At 33.5% G+C, this 22,152-nt stretch overlaps 1 protein-coding gene across 1 annotated transcript; it reads right to left on the bottom strand.

Moving 5' to 3' along the window:
- Positions 1 to 116: 116 nt before the first annotated feature.
- On the bottom strand, positions 117 to 20,260 carry LOC143048185 (organic cation transporter protein-like). The gene is made up of 10 exons (XM_076221713.1): positions 20,016 to 20,260; positions 17,513 to 17,759; positions 16,131 to 16,234; positions 15,076 to 15,230; positions 14,440 to 14,608; positions 13,435 to 13,647; positions 12,171 to 12,397; positions 3,353 to 3,534; positions 2,231 to 2,382; positions 117 to 349 (listed from the first exon to the last, which is right to left on the bottom strand). Exons 1-10 carry the CDS (start codon positions 20,156 to 20,158, stop codon positions 268 to 270), a joined length of 1,674 nt encoding a protein of 557 aa, XP_076077828.1. The 5' UTR covers positions 20,159 to 20,260; the 3' UTR covers positions 117 to 267.
- Positions 20,261 to 22,152: the final 1,892 nt, after the last annotated feature.

Raw genomic sequence — 22,152 nt, 5'->3', positions numbered from 1 at the left:
ATTTCCATTTTTTTGGCAGTTCAAAGAACAATTCCAATTACATGTTCTTCAAAGTAAGATAAATCCAAATCTTGTTCTTTGCAATCCCTTCCTGTACATATATCAACAAGAAACACACCATCCGCTTTGAATTTAACTGGACATGTACATAGTCTTCAAATTTATATTCCATGTCGATTATGTTAAAAGTTGTCGAAACCACACTTAAAGATTATTGGAAGTACTAGTATTGTATTCTGTCTTATATTACTAATTAATTTGATTTTTTCAAAACTTTGTCATTTCGATTTTCAACAGGTCATTAGAACTGGATTTATATTTTCTGGCTTTCTTCTCTCGGTACTGATCTCTGTAATTAGAAAAAAAATCAAAGTTAACTTTAGTGCAACATTTTGTTTTAAGGGATGACATCAAAAGATCGATGGAGGATAAACAACTTAAATCAAATAGTTTGGGGGTGGGGGTGGGGATGGGGGTGGGGTCAACATTGCTGCAAGTTTTGTTAATCCAAAATCGATTTTACCTATATCCATATAGGTAAATCAATTTTTCCCAAGTTAGGTTAAGAGGGGGGGGGGGGGGGTTAGTGAAAAAACTATGTGAATTAAGTTTTTTATCCTATATTGAACTTTTGATGTCGTCCCTAACTGATATTAAATAAAAAGAGAAACATGAATTAGAAATATTGGACAGTACAAAAGACAACACCTTCCACCAATTCCGACTCTTTTGAAAACTAAACGTACATAAAAGACAAACAACAACAAACAGCACAAAGTACAGATACATACATATAGCCTGAGTTAGTACAGGCATCAATGCGTTCATGTTTATCAAGAGAACAGTCTCTTTATCATGTTTATCTAGTCTTTAGACAATATTTTTTTTTTTAATTACACAAAAAAACCTGGACAATACAGAAGCATTTATAATTGACATGCTCATCAAGCACTATTTAGTATTTAAGTACAATTTAAAAGCAATTATACCTGAATTACAAGACTGTTTAGTTTTACAAATTGAGGAACACTTTTTTATTAGTTTTCTTAATGGAATGCTGTCTCATTGGTTAAGATCCCACATTTCCTTTATTTATAAGAAGTTAATTTGAAAACATATGTGTCCTGAGATAATAAAGCTTAGCGAGGAATCCCACATTAACCCGAATAATCCAGTCGTTGTTTATTTCCCTCACTTCAATCAATCGCTTCTCTGGAGGACAACGATCGTAAGGGGGCGTTGTAATTATCCGAGTAACTATCGAAATCATGTAGTACGTTGCCAATTTAATTGAAAGGATATACTACCAAATAAATGCTTATCTTAATATAATATGTACTGCAATATTTTCCCACTTTACGTACACCAAGTTTTTTTTATTAGTTAAAGTCTCTGAGGTCTCTTATTTCTCGTTAGTTACAAAATAAAGAACTTGATAGATAAAAACTACCATCAGACCATCTTATATGTAAACGTGCCCCTCTAAATTCACTTTAATTTCTCCCCTTTTGTTGCATTCGTTTCAATTTTTTTTTTTTAGAGTTTTGTCGCTATTATATGTTTTTCAAGGAATATTGGGATATAACGTTCGTGTAATAGTTTTTGAGTTGTACTATATCAATCCTGGAGACTTTCAATTAAAAAAAAGATAACAGTAAAAAGTTATACATGTTCATACATTTCACGTCAAAAATTTGTGATGGATTACAGGATTTATTTTTTAGTTTACTTATACATGTATTATAACGTGCCAAACATAATTAACATCAATGATTAATAACATAATCTGACAAAGATAACATTTGCGACGATGCATTGTGTCACTAGGTAACAACACTGAGAGTATGTTATTAAAAGCTGTTCAACTCCACTTTCGAAAGACTACCGAAGATAAAATATTTGTGTCTTACATAACAAGAAAACTCAATCAAAATCAAACAAAACAATATAGATTAAGAAGGTGTGTATGAGAATTTAACAGATAACACAGACCATACCAAATAGATCATACCGTTGCAGTAATTAAATGAATCCTTACTATTGATACAAAAAAAAAATTTTTGAATAACTACTCGTCATTTTGAATGTAACAAAAAGGAGCTTCATGACCTTCGAATATTTTTTGTTTATTTTGATCCTTAACTAATGCTCGTCCTGCTTATAGTATCAATTATAAATTATTGATTTATTTAATTATTACCTAAGTACATCATAAAGCTTAAAAACTTACGTTCCAAATATAACTCCATCCTCTATAGATTCTGGTAAATGTTCACCAAGAGTCTCTGGTAGCAACAGCGATAACAGTCCAGCTAACACTGAGGCAGCACCAAATACTGCTAGTGGCACGGCATGGCCAAAATCACCACCAATAATTTTTGCCTTTGAATAAAATTGTCTAATTATACTCCAGTAAATTTTATGTCCATAGTATTAAAATTGGGGCAATATTTTTTTGCGCCAAAAATGAACTCATTTGCGTCACAGCTTGTTTTCGCCAATGCTACTTAATGCTGCGCAATTAATACCACCAGGGAATAAAAAAGAGTGGCGGAATTGAAAATGGAATGTGTCAAAGAGACTTCAATCCGACCAAAAGAGAGGAAAACAGACGAAGGCCACCAATGGGTCTTCGACACAGTGAGAGAATCCCGCACCCGAAAGCTGGCCTCTAAACAAAAATGTAGTGTAGTTCAGTGGCAATTGACGTCAACTATGTATATATATATTTCAACATGCATCAACCTAGAAATTAATGTGACTTAAACAAAATCTTGCAGCCTTTTTTTTAATCATCCGATTCGTAAGGAATGTATTAAAGTAGCAGCTTAAACACTGTAAAAAACGACAATAAAAAAAATACGTTAAAAGAAAATCAAATGATCAAAAATCTCAGACGATCATACATGATAATAGGAAAATGATCACCATTCAATTTACCAAAATGGCATCAGTAAAATATTTCTAAACTGTAAGATTTTTTCTCTCATTTTAAGTAGAAGGCTAAAGGAGGCTTCTTAAAACAAGTGTTAAAAGGAAAACGGTACATATTCAATTCATTTCTTACAAAAAATCATTGCGTGAATATGATAAACATTAAAAGTAGAGAAACAACGAGTTATTGCTGGTCTTTATCACAAAGTCAAATTTTGACATTCTTCGTGGACCAAAAATATAGCCATATTTCACGTCTTACCAAATATTTAAGTGGATTATTTATGATTCCGGAATCTTTTGGATTTATAGTCGTTTTGTCGATGTTACTATATAATCTTTAAGTGCTGTGTTAAACATGAATGCAATGTAATTATTTCAATTTCAAAATTGAAAAAAAAAGAATAGTAATATTTACCGAGTCTGCAACGTATGGTGCTATCATGCCACCAACACGTGCACAACAAGAGCTTGCACCCATCCCTGTATTGCGTACAACTGTTGGATACAGCTCCGCAGAGAACACATATATTATTGCAAATGCTGCTGCAGAACCAAGCTTTCCTATCATGGCCAACGTTGTTGTCAACCATTGTAAATCTGTAATTATTTTTTTATTCATGATAAGGTCCAAAATTTATTATTGAATTATTTGTCAATTTTTTTTTAAAGATTTATAGTTTAGTAATTTGAATTTTAAGGGAGGAGGTGCTAGGATGAAATTTGAAAAAAGCAAGAAAGAGTTAAAAAAAAATAAGGCAGGATGAGCAACATTGCAAAAAAGAGGCAGGACAACAATTTATGTAAAATAGTCAGGATAAACTAATAAAAAACTAGAGGTTCTAAAGAGCCTGTGTCGTTCACCTTGGTCTATGTGCATATTAAACAAAGGACAGAGATGGATTCATGACAAAATTGTGTTTTGGTGATGGTGATGTGTTTATAGATCTTACTTTACTGAACATAGACTTGCTACTTACAATTTTCTCTATCTATAATAAACTTGGCCCTTTAGATACACAGAGAAAAATATTTTGTAAAAATTTACAAAAATTTACCAAATTAATGAAAATTTGTTAAAAATTGACTATAAAGGGCATAACTCCTTCATGGGTCAAATGACCAATTTGGTCTTGATGACTTACCATTTTTAGATCTTACTTTGCTAAACATTATTGCTGTTTACAGTTTATCTCTATCTATAATAGTATTCTAGATAGTAACCAAAAACAGCAAAATTTCTTTAAAAAATACCAATTGGGGGCAGCAACCCAACAACCAGTTGTCCAATTCACCTGAAAATTTCAGGGCAGATAGACATAAACTTGATAAACAATTTAATCCCTTGTCAGATTTGCTCTAAATGCTTTGGTTTTAGAGTTATAAGCCAAAATCTACATTTTACCCCTATGTTCTATTTTTAGCCATAGTGGCCATCTTGATTGGTTGGCTTTGTCACCGCACACAGTTTTTAAACTAGAAACCCTAATAATGATTGTGGCTAAGTTTGGTTAAATTTGGCCCATTAGTTTTAGAGGAGAAGATTTTTGTAAAAGTTTACAAAATATACGAAAAATTGGTAAAAAATTACTATAAAGGGCAATAACTCCTTGAGGGGTCAACTGACCATTTTGATCATGATAACTGATTTGTAGATCTTACTTTGCTGAACATTTTTGCTGTTTACAGTTTATCTCTATCTATAATAATATTCAAGATAATAACCAAAAACGGCAAAATGTCCTTAAAATTACCAATTCAGGGGCAGCAATCCAACAATCGGTTGTCCGATTCATCTGAAAATTTCAGGGCAGATAAATCTTGACCTGATAACAATTTTACCAATGTCAGATTTGCTCTAAATGCTTTGGTTTCAGAGTTAGAAGCCAAAATCGACATTTTACCCCTATGTTCTATTTTAAGCCATTGCGGCCATTTCGGCTGTTGGCCTGGTCACGGGACACATTTTTTTAACACGATACCCTAGTGATGATTGTGGCCAAGTTTGGTTAAATTTGGCCCAGTAGTTTCAGAGGAGAAGATTTTTGTAAAAGTTAACGACGACAGACGACGGACGACGACGGACGCAAAGTGATGGGAAAAGCCTACTTGGCCCTTTGGGCCAGGTGAGCTAAAAAAGGCAACACCCCCCCCCTCATAAAATTCAAATGGTAGCTCCCTAAAGTTATTACATGTAATGGGGAAATTCTGTGTTTTCATGCTTTATCCAAACTTGAGTAAAATCCGTAAAGACCCCCAATCATTAAAAACTTTCATTTACCTATTTAGATGTACGTTGCCATAATGTAAGGTTTTAAATTAGATAAATCTAAATCAGGCTAACACCGTGGATATATTGAATACAGGTCGATTTATCTTATTTTATTCATTGCAGACTTAGTATAGTACGGTGACCAGAGTGAACATTTTAAAAATTTAATCGTCAAAAATGGTATACGGCTGCATCATATATCATTCGAATCGAAAATATATGTACTTTAAAATTAATTTGGTCGTCAAAACTAAATATGGTGCAGTTTTTCAGAAATCGAGATCAAAGGTCAACCACCATGTTCCATACATAATTGCAATGGATATTAGATAACAACTAAAATACCTTATCGCATATTTTTTTTAGCAAAACCGCATGGGTTCTGTTTTTTCATTCAATTTTTCACCCAAAAAATAAAAAAATCATCCTAAAATAAACTGTTTCGATAAAGTGAAACACTTTAAAAAAAAAAGGGGGGGATGATTTTTAACTTAAAAAGAAGTATTTTTTCGAAACAATCATTATTACAAGCATCAAAACTATAATAAATGAATATAAAATACGAAAAAACATGCCTGCTTTAAGATAAATATCTTTTATTACCCAATATAAGTTAAACAATTCAGTTTTGTACACTTTGGATACGGTTGGTACACGCCAAATTGTCAACAAACTCTATAAACACAGACTGATATGTGGCTTTAAAAAAAAAATTTTATATGATACCATGCATTACAAGGAACACAAGTCAGCGCAGAACATATACATAATTGTAAAAAGTATTTTTGATTTAACTGTGTGAAATCTTTAGATTTTAATAAAGGTCTAAGTGATACAATATCAGAAATGCACATTCAATTTGCAAATCGCACCAAAAGCCTTACTGGCAAATAAAATTTATTCTCAAACCTCTTCTGTTAGGGCATGTGTATGAACGTTCTTGCATGATTCTGATCCTTGGCAGGAACATAAGTCGGTACATGCAAGGTTTTGGTCGACACAAACACACGACTTTTTACATTGTGATTTTCCCTTACACGAACACACGAGGTCATGAAGAAAATCTGCTGACATGTTTCCTTCAAAGTAGACAGGGTGCAATGAATCTTTGAATGATTTCCATCCGTATTCCAATGGTGAAGGCATGGGTGGTTTTGCAAGACAAGAAGCATGCTAAATTTTGGTCTGAAATGAGGCACGAAGGATATGCTGTCGAAGCGCTGCTTCAGAGGGTGGCAATCTGACCAGACTTGAATCCTTGCTTGTAGCAAGCTTAACTCGAAGTTTATTAATGTCCTGATGGCAGGATGCATATTTCTGCTTTTGGTCGTAAAGTCTTGCCACAAACCGTCTAGAGCATGATATGGCAGTCTCTGTGTCGGAATCTCCTAAATTGTACAGATCACTAAAATCCAGTACTGCATCTTTCAACACTTTATACACTGACTTTTTACCAATTCCAAATAAGGAAGATGTAGTGTCACACCCAGAGAGAGCATGTACGGCAGAAAGAACTCTACAAATGATTTCAGGGAGTGAAGAACACAGTTGGTGAATTGGCAAAAACCTTCTATTATCTTTTAAAGTACCAACATTTCCCATTTGGATCCAAAATTCACTCGTGTTTGTCATCTGTTTGAAAAAATGAATACAGAGAACAATGACGTCTGTATCAGATGTTTTGATAACAATCCTGCCTTTCTTTCCCATCTCTTTCAATCTTTTGTCTGCATGTAAAGCCTGAAGGATCATGCGGGTGTCTGCCTCTTCCTGAGTACTGAACAACTCAGGACATTCAACGACTTCCTGGTCAGAAATAACTTTAGCAATTTCAGGATCTTCAAAGGAACCTGCCATATAATAGGTATGTCCAGGGAGGATTGCTTTTAATGAACTTGACCAGGAAGTCACCAAAAAATTTAATGAGAGCCTGCTTATTTTCTTTAACAGAAAGAAATTTCTTCCAGACGGGGACATTTCTACCTTCAATTACTTGAAACACCTTCGCATGAGCAGTGACTTTGGTACGACGCTCTCTTTCAGCTGACTTAATGGAGTGTTTTACATCATACCGATCAAAAACATCGGCTACTGTGTGTGCTTTTATAAAACAACTTGCTAAATAATTGCAATAGGTAAGAGCAAGATCTCCAAAGGTTTTATGTTTCTTTGCATCCATGCACTGAACTATAGCCATACCGTCTCTAATGTAAGTTGTCAACGAAGGATCAAAATCTGGCAAAGAAAGAACCGGCGAGACTTCATTTTCAAACTGTTTTACTAGATCTGATTTACACGATTTTCTTATTGTTCCATCTTCATGGAACAAAGAAACCGGGATAGGCCCAAGTGGAAGTGAGAGAATACTTTCAATAGTAACATCATCTCTGCTGTTAGCCAAAACCAGAGCACGTCTAAAAACAATTTCTGGATTTATATGGCCGGTTATAATTTCGCCAGATTTACACTTAAGGGTTGTCTTAGCGTTCATATGTTCAAATGTTTTCAATTTGGACTTGGTAATAGGACTATAGAAGCTTCCGGATTGGTCTAAAGAAAGCGCACTCTAAACAAATTTTCTGCACATATTTTCTCCTTCATCTACTGCAGAAAGCAAAGAATCCTGAACTTCTCTAGTAGCATGCATGCCTGTAGAGATATTAATGAGACAAGGAGGGTGGGCATCTATATCAAAGGGGTCAGTCATGGTTTGGTTTAAATGAGTAATTATTGCTTGTACTTGCTCTTCGTCTCGCTTCAAAGCTGTTTGTTTATTTTCCTCATGCGAATTGTCACTTTTGCATGTAATACCTGCTCTTTCATTCATTTCATTACCAAAGGACGCTAATAAATGACGAGTCAGAGTCCACCTTATAAGAGCAGATTTCTGATTTGTAATTCCAACGATACCACCGGAACCCTTTGAATCTTTTATGATGGTTTTTTCAGTGCCCATATCACTCCAAATTCCATTGAATGTGCCTTGCTTTTGTCTGATAGAAAACTCCCCTAGTTCAAATGCTGATTCGATCTCTGCTGGTAGTTCGAGCATATCAAGAATATATACAGGCATCCATCTAGAGTAATTTGTACGGTTGGTAATGTAAAAATAGGGCAGCATTTTGGATGAAGACATCAAATGTGCCGACCAATTACCTTCTCGTTCTGTTCGTACATTTGACAACATAATTTGAACGGCAACGAGGAACATGTCCCAATATTTGAAAGTAGGTGATGCATCGTGACCCCAGTCTTTGAACAGACCAATAAGAGGCTGTACGTGATCTTCAAACAACTTTTTCAGTCTAGTTTTAATGTCTGAGTCTTGGTCCGTTTGATCACTTATACTTGTATGGAACTCTAACAACACATTCCAGAACGCAGATGGTATCTTATCGAAGTCATCAAAGGTCCTACACCAGTGTATAAATACTGAGATAAAAAGAACTTGTAGGGCTTCAAACACAAGCGTGAACCCTCTGACAGCCCTGTTAAACTCTTTACCATTCAACATAAGTTCGGCTGTATTTCCAGCATACACACCAGAATCTACCAACAAATCTCGAAGACCGCCATCGGCCCAAAGTTTCCCGATAGAGGCTAAGAAACACGACCAACTGTGGAAACCACCAAGCCTGAGAATATGGCGATTAAAAATGTCAGGCTTCGACCATTTGACTTGTGCGATTGCATAGAGTTGCTGGTCAAATGTTTGAATAGCGTAATCCTGTCCAGCATCATTAGACATGTCAAGACATTTCTTCATGGCAGTATACACTGTGGCCATATCATTCGGTTTAGAATCTATAATTGGAGGATATGCTACAACTGTAACATCGGCGCCCTTTTAAGACAAAAGACAATTGTACCCTGTCCAAAAAGGAATCTTTTGTTCATTCACTTTTATTTCCATTGGGAACTCTATAACATCCCTTGACAAAAGTCTGGAGAAAACCCATATCTGATCAACATCATTACTCTTATTATAATCACATAATTGAAGTTTATCGAAAGCATCCGATCGTAGTGGAGGTTCTGATCTACATTTTGGTTTAAGGTAAGGAATGGCATCGGTCAATGATGCTGTTGTATCATCTATAGCCAAAGATCTCTCTATTCCTCGCTTGATTCGTTCTGAACCATAGTTATGAACGCCAGTTGATTTAATTTGAAATACAGCCCTAGCTAGAGAATGGAAGGTGTTTTTTCCATCTATTGTCTCGGCGTTTATGTCAATATTATCAGAACCCTCTTGAATCAATCGACCTCCTTCTGAAATGGGACGAATACCTCCTGGGATGTATCGATCGCCACTAATACGACTTATCTCATGATTTGCAACACTGGTAAGGTACCTCCGCAATTCAGTATATGTAACGCAAAACCCATGCGCGTTCAGAATTTCAATAAGGCGCTTCGACCCAAACTCGTGGTAAACTTGAATTGCAAGACCAAGATGAAAAGGTGTAATGATACTGCTGCTAGTTGCAACAATACATTCCGTTAAAGCCAAACATTTCCTCACACTTTCTGTTTTGATATTAGAAGGAACAGTACAAGTGCTAAAGGCCTTTTCGTCCGTAATTCAACTAAGTAGTTTGACCAAAGAAACAGGCATTGACTGCAAAGAACTTTCGAATGATACCTCTGTTGAATTTGGGTAGTGTTCTTTAAAAATTCTTACTTATTCAATGTCTCTCCGAATTATACTCGCTACTGAATAAAGGAGTTGGTCATCCGTTTGTTCGCTATACATACGTCTCGTTTGTTTTTCATTTGACCATTTTAACTCAGTTTTCAAATTACTGGCTGCCTTGATCGCATCCCCTAGTGTTATATTGCTACTCATTATCATGTTGGACTTACCCTGACCTTGTTGTGATTGAATGACAACAGAATCACCGTAATGGTTTTCTAAATATCGCTGCAGTTTCCTTGTTGTAAAGCTTGTAGGCATATTTTCTGGTAGGTATGAAACAAACTTCTCAATTAAAGAGGATAATAGAAATGCCTTTTTATTCCTTAATAAATCATCATTTATGCTAGAAATTAATTTGGAAAAAGCAGCTGCATTTATGGATTCACATTCTGAAGTTGAGTTACCAACTACCTCAATATCTTTTTTTAAATACGTTAGATATTTTGTTATGCACTGGTTATGGTAAAACGCTTGTTCTTTAAAATTGTCTTGACTAATTTTATGTAGCAAGTTTAAATCACCGTTATGGTTTGCAGCGTTTGTTATACGACTAACCCTTTCATCCGATTCAATTTTCAAAAGGTTTTTGTCTTGCTTGTATCTTTTCTTATTACTAAATATACAAGCACTCCAATTGGTAGGAGAAGACATAGATCGAGTTAAGATACTCGTGACTGGACTGGACTGGACTGAACATTCCGCTACTTCATCATCTTGTCTCTTCGAAAACACCGCAATGTTGTGTTCACTTGTATTTATATGACTTGTAGCAACTTTTATGATAAACCATTTGCAAACTGTCATTCGGTATATCACCGAATGAATCATATTCACTAATCAATTTTAAGTAAATATCATCTTTACGCTTACCAGCTGCAGCAAAAAACCGCGATTTACTGTTATGTGTTATTACAGTTTCATTACTGCTTTTCTGGCAAATTACACATTTTTCTAATATTAAACTTGGTTTCAGCCGCTTTGCAGTACTTGGGCCAAGTTTCAACGGACTTCCCTGTTGTGCCATCTTTTGGGGTTAGGCCAGACCTCAATTTCTAAAAATAACTTCAAACTAAATAATTTATATTCCTCTTAAACAAATTAAACCTAATCAACACAACCTCAAAATTGAACAAACAACAAACAAAAATATCTAAGAAACCAAAAACTTTGACCAAATACAAGTAATATCAAGTGATAATTGCTATATAGTAATCGAACATATGGTGCGCTCGAAGTTCAAAATCAATAAGGTTTATAATATCAGATCACCCGTACCTGACACGACTTTCCGGAAATTAAGTAAGATTGTATTTTAATAGTGAATATTTTGAATGCTATTTTACATCTTTTTGTGAAATTTGTTACGATAAAAAATTATGTCACTGAAAAGAGTATTTGCTGAATTTTCACGTTGTTTAAATTAGTTCATAATTTAAAGATACGTGCGTTCTTGCAAATTATTGAAATCAGGTGAAGCGACAAAATGTCCAAAGTTTTAGAACTTTGTATCTTCATATTTATTTAACACAAAACTTATAATGTTACTGTTATTGCTTAATGAATAACATATTATATGTGCTATTCAAATCCTATACGGAATACATATATTTAGCAACGATTTAAAAAAAAATTGCCGAAATTACATGCCTCGTAGAGTCAACATTTCATGTCATTTTTGCTAACAAAACGGCAAATTAAAAAAAACTGCACCGTACGACTTTTTGACGACCAGTCTAAAATTAAAGTAAAATCATTTCTCTAGCTGTATAACAATTTTTAGCCGTATACCCTAAAGTGAAATTAAACTCTGTTAATAATCGCCTTTTTACTATTCCGTCACCGTACTAGTATGTTTTATGTTGAACGAGAAATAAACGTGCATGTATTACTTGTAGTATGTCATTTATCAACCGATTTTTCTCGATCGACCTAAAATATATATTATTGAAAAACACTTTTACACTCTTTAAATGAACTTCAAAGGTTTATTGAGAATAGTGTTGATATATACTGGTAATAAAAAAAAAAAAAAAACAACAACTTGCGATCATTCTAATAAAAAAAAAGACAAGGTCACTTTTGAGATATTTATGGCTTTGAAATGTTTTTGTTACATATTAACCAAGTCAATATATCTAAGATATTCATTAGCCTTGTTTTGGGGATAGTATGTGTAGATGATTGATTAAACAAAATAGTACTGTAGATCTTTTAGACTGGACAAGTCAATATAACAACAAAAAACAATTATAAACTATAACTTGCCTTCTCCACCATATATAATGGTGAAAATTGTTGCTAAGCAGCATCCGCCTCCTATCACCATTGCTAATAAATGACATATTTTTCGTCCTATTCGGTCTAGAAATAATATTGATAATGTGTATGCTGGGAACTCTACTAAACCAGATATAAAGAAATTCATATAGAAGTCTCCTCCTAAATTTCCCGTGTTAAGAGACAAACCGTAATACGTCATACTAACAACCATCCTAAAAAATAAATACCACATTTATATGAAAAGTACAAGATCCGTTTATACAGCTGAAATCACAAAACGACCTCCAACAATGGCAAATTTTCAGTCATTGTAAGAACCCGGGATAACAAAATATTAAAATAATAAAAGACAAAATAAACGGTCTTACATTTGTCATTTCGGGGCCTTTTATAGCTGACTATTCGGTATGGGCTTTGCTCATTGTTGAAGACCGTACGGTGACCTATAGTTGTTAATTTCTGTGTCATTTGGTCTCTTGTGGAGAGTTGTCTCATTGGCCATCATACTACATCTTCTGTTTTGTAGAATAACATTAATCAGTTATGCCGGAAGACAGAATCTAACGACAGCCTTTTATAGCTGACTATGCGCGATATGTTTTGCTGATTGTTCAAGGCTATACGGTGACCTTTAGTTGTTAATTTCTGTGTCATTTTATCTCTTGTGGGTAATTATCTCATTCTCAATCATCCCATATATTTTTATGTTTCTATGTAGCTGCTCCGTCAAGTTCACGATAAAACCTTTAGTAAGAATCTATATTCGTGTGAGCCAAGGCTCCATGTTGAAGTAGGTATCAAAGGTACCAGGATTATAATTTAATATGCCAGACGCGTGTTTCGTCTACATAAGACTCATCAGTGACACTCAGATCAAAATAGTTATAAAGCCAAACAAGTACAAAGTTGAAGAGCACTGAGGACCCAAAATTCTAATAAGTTGTGCCAAATACGGCTAAGGTAATTTATTCCTGGGATAAGAAAATCCTTAATTTTTCGAAAAATTTAAGTTTTTGTCAAAAGGAAATTTATCAAAATTACCATATAATTGGTATTCATGACAACACAAAGTGCTGACTACTGGGCTGGTGATACCCTCAGGGACGAAACGTCCAACAGCAGTGGCTTTCACCCAGTGAAGACCGTACTTTGACCTATTATGGTTTACTTTAACAAAATTGTGACTTCGATGAGAGAGTTGATACTACATCATCTTATATCTAATTAAGGATCATGTATGTAGCATTACCAGTTAAAAAATATAACAAGCGTTCGAACAAGTAGTACACGACTGGTAAACAAGTGCAACAGGTGTCCAGTCGGAGGTTCTTCCTCGTCTTCCTCCATGAACAGTTTATCAGGTAAGGTCACTTTGTTGACCTTCGCTGCCTTTCGAAGTATTACTTCTGCTTCTTCCTTTCGACCTTGATTGATCAACCATCGTGGTGATTCTGGTATGACCCTAAACATAAAAATATCGTTGTATAAAAAAGATTTCTCTAATTCTTCGTCAATTTATCCCTTTCTGCACCCATTGTATAAGAAAATTTAATCAACGTGTGGTTCGTTTGAATTCGGTTCCTCATTGGTTAAAATCCGATTATGACGTCGAATTTTCTTGCTTTCCTCTTAATTGCCTATAGTGACGGCACGAAAAAAGGTGACCATGCCGGATGACGTCACATATAAGAATATATTTTTTTGCTGGTCATTCGAAAAGAAGGAATAAGTTTGCCTGTGTATTGTTTGAAAATTATTAGAGACACAGATTCCACCACCAAATCTCGTGTAATACGATATTTATCCACTCTCGACAGTTTAATTTTAAATATTTAAAAAAAAAAAAAAAAAAAAACCGCTCGGCGAGCCTCGCGTTTTAAATTTGAAAATTTAACTGTCTCTAGTGGAAAAATATCGTATCACATTCGATGCAGTGGTAGAATCTATTATATATATATACATATATATTTATTTATAGTGGATTGGGAAACAAAGTTTTGCAACTTATATCAATCCTTTTCCACTTTGAGGGTGCGAATGCTGCCTTCACTCGTAGTTTTGGATCAATAAATTTTGAATGAAAAATATCAACTAAAATGAAATAACTGTAATTCATGTCATGCTTTCTGTGAACAACAATGAAGGAAAAAAACCCTCTATTTTGGAAATTTTCATATTGAAAATCTTTTTGACATATTTTTAATCTATAGTACGAACTGTTAAATCACGGATCTTGATAATTGAATCCTCTTACCACCACATAAGCAAAAACAGGACCATTGGCGCACCAAATGCTAGTTCTATATAAAACCAATCCCTCAACAGATATGCTACACCTGCTAAAAGAACTAATCCTAGTGCAAAGAAATATTCTATGACAATTCCTGCCAAATTTCTTTTAGTAGGACCAACAAGTTCCAAACCTACAAATCAGAATGATATTTTGTATTCGTTTTCCAAGAAAAAATAAAACATTATTTCAAACATACGTAGCTCGTAGTTCGGTATGAGCCAACTTGAAGGCTCCGTGTTGAAGACGGTACTTTGATCTATAATGATATACTTCTAAGTTGGAGAGTTGTATTATGACACTCATACCCCATCTTATTATATCTATACACCAGTCGATTGAATGAGCAATGTAATGATATGACATAAGCTTGTTCCTTGTACAAGGTGGTAGGATGCACAGTCTTTAACAATTGTGTCTGCACAGTAAATATTGTAAGAAGGAACATATTTAATAGTATATATGGCTGGTAATTTAAATGTTAAATTATGCTATTTATATTTTTGGTATTAGTCTGAAAAGTAATCTTGAAAGGAGATTTAACGACCATCTACCAAGTAAGTATTTGAAGAAGCTTGCTAAGTGAATAAAATCACATACCAATTACAAAAGCTGTCATAAAAATACCAGCCATAGAAAATCCTACAAAGAAACGTAATGTAACGAATACTGGGTATGATGGTGAGAACGCCAACCCAACGGTTGCTCCTAACGCCAAGAGGAAGGAGAGGAACAAAGTCTTCTTTCTTCCAATCCTGAAAAAAATAACATAATGGTTTATTTGTAGACATATTGGATTGTTTTTATAGTGATTAAGACTATAACACAATGTTGACAGCTGTATTCCTATTTTTTGACAATTTTACCAACTATGTCTGTTTGTTTTGGTCACACATCGTTGTCAATATAATGTGATTTGATGTGACTGTCATACAAGTGAGAGGCTTAGCTAGCTATAAAACTATGTTTAATTCATAATTTTCTACATAAGAAAATGCCTGTACCAAGACAGGAGTATGACAATTATTATCCAATCGTTTGGTGTGTTTGAGCTTTTGGATTTGCCATTTAAATTCAGTTTTCATGACAAAGACCTTTCCCGCGTTAAATGTTTGCGTGTAGTTTTGTTTATTTTTGTAATTATTATTGTCAGATTGCTGTATTGTTGACGTGTACCATTTAGATGCATCTTATCTGTCCTACAATACATACAGCTTCATCCGAATAAAACGAGTAAATTGTTTTAAATTATTTAAAAATCTTGTCATTAAAAGTCTTCTTCAAATAACATCTGTCAAGTAGGATGAATATTCATGTAGAAATTTATAGTTCTACTGGCAAATGACATACATGTATACATATAGAGATTTAACATTACATTCTACTGTCAGACACAGGAGCAGTGCTATTTTATTAACTTACAAGTATACAAATGTAGACTCCATTCGTTATCACACATGCACAGTAGAAGTTCCTGCACAATATAATATATATATAATACTAGCATAATACCAAGTCCGTGGTTAGTGTAATAGTGCATGCATGAGAATATTAATTTTTAGATAGTGCCAAATATGTTCTCACCTTGCCTGAAAGTATTTTGAATTAACCTATAAATTGCTGTAATGACAGACTAACACATACAATTAACTCACTTGTCGGATAGCATGCCTGTAATAAATGCTCCTACAAGAACTCCACCGAAAAATAAGGTTTTCGCTTGGGTTGTTTTAGGAAAGTCATCGCAAACCAAGTTCATCTAAAATATAAAATCAATATTTTTAAACATTTTTATACAACAAATTTTGCGTTAAATTTAAATGAACTAACGCATTTAGCATACATGTATATAATTATGACGAACGTTTTGATATTTACATATTCCTATGTTCTGGGTTCTAAAGCCCGTTGGTAGTCATTCTATAAACATGTGCAGTGCTCAGGGGACCTAACTGTTACACGGTTTTAATTTTTATCACTGAGATAGTTGACCCTGTATCTGATACACTTTCAGTAAATAGCACTTTATCACTGGCATTATTCTTACTTCATGCTTACAAATGTACTAAAGCCTCCAAGCTATTGGTGGAATTCAGGCAAAATAGTCCTCGATCAGTTTTCCAGTTTTGTTGGTGTTCCACCGGTTTTTATGTGTTACATGTTTTTACTTAGCCTTTAGTTGTACTAGTGGCAGTCTTAGTAGAGTGATGTGATACTTTGTCTCCTAAGTATATAGTATAAATTATGCATGCAATGTCTGTAAAATTGAGAATGGGGAATGAGTCAAAGAGACAACAACACGACCAAATAGCAAAAACAGCCGAAAGCCACCAATAGGTTTTAACACAGCGAGAAAATCACGCACCGGAGGCGTGTTTCTGCTGGTCCCTTAACAAAACTGTTTACTAGTTTATTGATAATGGACGTCATAGTATGATTTACTATACTCTGAAACATACCAATGAACTAAAATTAAAAATAATACAAAACTAAACAAGGCAAGAGGCGCCTGACTTGGGATTGGCGCAAAAAATGCGACGGGGTTAAATATGTCTTGGGAGATTTCAACCCTCCCCCTAACCATCAAGTCAATGTAGAAAAAACAAACACAAAGTAATACGCACAGTCAAACTCAGTTTAAAAGAATTACGAGTCCGATGTCATAAAAGGTAAATAAAGATAAGCGATATGACAATGATACATAAATTAACAAGGGATCGTTTACTAGCAGTTACTGACATGCCAGGTATATACCTCAATCAATCCGAAAGATAATGTCTTAATTATATGAGTATATCAAGCACAATCCCTCCCATAAGAGAGTTAGTATCATTTACATCATAAATTATATTAGAAGAAAACCACTCGATTCATGCCAACAACTGGTCTTTGAATAAATGTGTTTAACTCCGATGCAAAGACCCTATAACTGGATCAATATTAAAGTCAAAATATGCCATCCAGCAGTATCGTAACTATATCCCTTCTTAATAAGTCTGTTTAAAGGTTTGGTTAGCTTTCTATGTAGATATATTACCTCTGAAGAAAATGTAGACGCGAAAATTGCATCATCATATACCCATTTGGTACATTTGACTGTACTGGCGTTGATTGGACGACTTTCATTATCAAATAAGACTGTACTACTGTTAAAAGCCCAGTAGGAACACTCATCATATTTCTTTTTTTCTTCTGTTGGCTTTGGTATATAATGGTTGACTAGAGACTGGTGATAGTCATTCTGTATAGTGTAAGTATCGTTCTCATATCCAGGTATCACACACCTTATGATAGGATAAAAGGTTAAATTGTATTTTCACAATATTAGTGTAATTCAATATATATTACAATATGTAAATGGTGTAATACTATATTGCAAACATTCACTACTGCAGTGCTTGGTTTTAAGGTTATTGTTTTTTTTTGTATTGAGCACAGTTTCTGAATAAAATTTAACAGTGTTGTTCTTTTAATAAAGTTATGTTGCAATATCAATACTTGTAAAAAATTTCAAATGTGGGCTGTTCTATTAGTTACTTGCATATTTGTTTAAAATTTATATTTTTTGCCAGCCACTTCTAATATTTATCAAAGATCAAGATCTTATTCCAGAAAAAAATACTTAAATTAGAAGATGAAATACGAATACACGTCGGGAGCCAGTAATTCTGTGGTTGTTGTTTGCAGCTGTGTTACATATTTGTTTTTCGTTCATAATTTTGAACATAAATTAGAACGTTATTTCTTTCATTTAATTTGTTTTACATTTTGTCATATCGGGGCCCTTTATAGCTTACTATGCTTTGGTCATTGTTGAAGGCCGTACGGTGACCTATAGTTGTTAATTTCTGTGTCATTTGGTCTCCAGTGAGGAGTTGTCTCATTGGCAATCATACCACATCTTCTTTTTGATATTAAATGATATTACTTTCCGCTACATAACAAATACAGTATAAGTGTAAAGGTTAGGCACGTTTTGTGCGACTTTTGACAATTAGCACAATCCAATTTGGAACAAAAAATGAAACACAAAGATGATACACATCAACAGAAGACAAACACTGAATTAGAGGCTTCTAACTTGGGACAATCACATATATACTATGACAGGGTTAAACATATTTTAGAACGCCACAATCTTGCACAGAGCCGTAACAGCACAACCAAAAGAATAACTACATGTAAGTCTAGTTTAAATGCATATCATATAATATTCGTTTACTGGCCACCATTCTGTTACGCTTTATTGGAGACTTTATAGGAGACTGAAAGGAAATTATTGCCACATAAACTTATTTTCACAACTAATTTGAACAAAGCAAAAGAACGGACTCTTGTTTTTTGTTTTTAAAGAAAATGGTAACGTGACGGGTTTAAACATGTTAAACCTGGGTCTTCTTACATTTTTATGTGAATTTGTTCAATTTAGAAATATGATATAAAACGTTAACTATTTAGCATACTTTATTGCCACGATCAATATGACGGATGCCACACGTCAAACAGGAGATGCACACCTTTCTGAAGCACTTGTTATTTTAAACATTGGTAGTTTTTTTTGTGATCTGCTGTTAGTGATTTTGTTGTTCAAACTTGTTTTGCCATGTATTGTCGATTTTTCTTCGATTCATGAGTTTTTGTTATTACATTGTAACTTCAGCATCTTTTCTACTTTTATTCATATGATATATCTCCCACTGGACATTAATCAATTTTTATACCTGCCTATACTACGGATAACATCTTTCAAGTCTACCCATATATTTGATTAAATCAAAACAAATATAAACATGCTTTTATCGCATATCTTAATACAACATCATAATAGATAAAGAAGTTTTTAAACAAACAAATTTTAAAATTTTAGATTACAGGTCATTGGTTTATTACATTAAGTGTGATATTTTTAGATTTATGTTTTATGTATAGCAGTGTAATATGAAGTAGAGTTGTGCATTTATTTTAACCATTCTTTCTGTTAAGATCTTTTCATAGGCGCATATATGTGTACTATTTTTTTTTAAATATCGTGCTAAACTTTTTATATCCGTATTCAGAAATGAAAAAAAAAAAAAAAAAAATCAAATATCATACATATTTATTTTTTTATTTGTTCCCATAGTTATCCATTTCAAATTAATTTGCGTTTTGCATGTGTTTGGTAATAATAATAAAAAATGATCAACCTAGGGAAATGAGATAATTATATATTGCTCAAATTGACCGACTTTTAGTACATTAAGTGCAAATGATCCATGTCTGCAGCAGGTTATTTCAACATTTTGTAATCATATAAAATGGTCAAATTCCGTAACATAATTGCAGAAACCCAAACTATTAGTAAACCAAGTTTGGTGACCTATAGACATAATTGGTTAAGCATTGAAAATGCATCTACAAAAAACAGCAGTTATTTTTTACGCATTAAAAACCCAAATTACGAACAGGTACTGGTATTGTGAAATCATGGAATGATATAGATAAAACTATTTTCCATATGCTGCTACAGTATATATTATTTATTATAAAAAAATACGAACCTGTGATCTGGTATGCCAAGAAGAAAAACAGAAATCACCATGAAGACACCCGCACTGATTCCAGGGATGCATAATAAAGTATAGAGAAATTTTTGGTACAATCCAAATTCGCCTATTTTCTCTAGTATCTCGTCAAAATGCATTTTGATGAAATGAGTGACAAAATCAACGTTAATATACAAGAAAATGAATGGAGGCACAATCCATGCAACCTAGGTATGAGGTTCATTTAAGACTTTTTTTTATCTTAGTTTTAATTCACTTATCTATATATTATTGACTTTTGTAAATATACATGTATCTGTTCACTGACAAAATGTTGTTGGTATATGTAAATAACTTGCCCCAAATTCCAATTATTTCTTACGGTTGTTTTGACACTTAAAAATTGCCCCGTCGCAAAAAGGCAAAACTACAGTGAGTGAACTGCATTCTTTTGGAGTCAATAACATGCTATTAGATTGTGATCTTTAATGATCGTGTCACAGGAGTAGGTTAGAAGTGCAGTATTTGAGAGAGTTTTAGTAGTTATATATGTTATATCGACCTAAAAACCTAATTTGAACTATTAAAAAAGGATTGTGAAGTCACAATCAACATTTCTTATCGATTTCTCCATTCATTTTAGAAGTTAAAGTTTGAATTGGTCCGAGACCACAATTATTTCGTAGTGCATTTCTTTAAGAACATAAATGAAAATAAAAAAAAATCCCACCTGCGCTTTCTCAAAGAAACTTTTACAGTGTGTTGTACTACTTTTGGGACAAATTATATCAAAATTATAGAAAACTTCATCGCCTCTAACTGAAAATATGGACAATTTTATCTTTAGGGCGTCTTGAAATTTTTTGACAGCTTCCAAAGTGCTATTTTTCAACCTTTATCACCTGGACCAAATCACTACTTTCCTTTAAAATTCAGGACCCAATTTTTTTACAGTGTAATTTCACCTCCCTACTTGCAATTTGAGGCATTAAACATGGAGAAATAAATTTGGAAGGGGTATAAAAATTAATGGCAAGTAATCCACTGTCAACACTAGGGACTATATTTGTGTCTCGGACCAATTGTCTGAAGATAAATATGTAGATTGAAGTATTTTCAAGGGATTTTGTCAGATGTATAATTGTACTATCATGGTCAAAATTCAAAGCAAAGACAGTGAAACACAAAACATGGAAAATATCAAATGATGGCGACAATTCGATTTATCAAAAGAAAAAAAAAAAAAAAAGAAAAAAAGTGAATTAGATTTTGATTTAGAAAAATGGATTATAATCTACCTAATATTTTGACGACTTTTAGTCAAGTGTTAAACTTAGTTTTGAAATGTACGTCATATTTTATTTTTACTTTTGTTTTTCAGTGTTACATTCTGTATTTGCCTGTCCTAAGTAAGGAGCCAGTGGTTATTGTTTGTTTCTGTATATCATATTTTTATATTTATTGTTTTGTGCATAAATCACGCCGATAGTTTACTTGTTTGAACTGTTTTACATTTGTTATTTCGGGGCCTTTTACAGATGACTTTGCGGTATGGGTTTAATAAAATTAACGGTACCAATTTTCTTGCACCAGATGCGCATTTCGACAATACATGTCTCTTCAGTGATGCTCGTGGCAAAAATATTTGAAATTCAAAGCTTATATAAAAGATGAAGAGTTTAACTCATTGTTGAAGGCCGAACGATGACCTATAGTTGTAAATCATACATTCAACAATAAAAAAATCATTTATAATTGTATATCATGATTTATTTTTTAATTTCTACATTTAATCCTCTACTTTGAATAGAGAACACTACAAAAAAGAGAAAAAACAACAAATACCAAAAGAATACTTTGAAAATGGAAACAAAACAAAAAGACATAATTTTCTCACTAAAACACCCAGACACAAGGAACTTTAAAACTTTTATTCTAGTGTTTTGTCTGTAAGTCATTGTTATATGTCTATCTTATGTGAATTTAAGCATCTTTTAGAATGTTTTTTTTATTACTTTCTCAAATTTTTTTGTTGTTACAAATGCAAATCAAACTACCCAATTCACCGTTGACATCCCATTAGTCCAACAGCCCATTACTCCAACAGCCCACTCTTTTGGGCTGTCGGAGCAATGGGTTGTCGGAATATTAG

The sequence above is a fragment of the Mytilus galloprovincialis genome, chromosome 10, assembly GCF_965363235.1.
Source record: "Mytilus galloprovincialis chromosome 10, xbMytGall1.hap1.1, whole genome shotgun sequence".
NCBI classification, from domain to species: Eukaryota; Metazoa; Mollusca; class Bivalvia; order Mytilida; family Mytilidae; genus Mytilus; species Mytilus galloprovincialis.
The sequence above is the reverse complement of the archived record's forward strand: the minus strand, read 5'-3'. Positions and strand labels throughout refer to the sequence as shown.

Coding starts and splice junctions, on each gene's coding strand:
- LOC143048185 (XM_076221713.1), bottom strand. CDS start 20,158: ATGCATTTTGACGAGATACTAGAGAAAATAGGCGAATTTGGATTGTAC. Junction 17,760..20,015: donor CTTGGCATACCAGATCACAG/GTTCGTATTTTT, acceptor TCCTATCATAAG/GTGTGTGATACCTGGATATG. Junction 15,231..16,130: donor ACAGGCATGCTATCCGACAA/GTGAGTTAATTG, acceptor TATTTTTTTCAG/GATTGGAAGAAAGAAGACTT.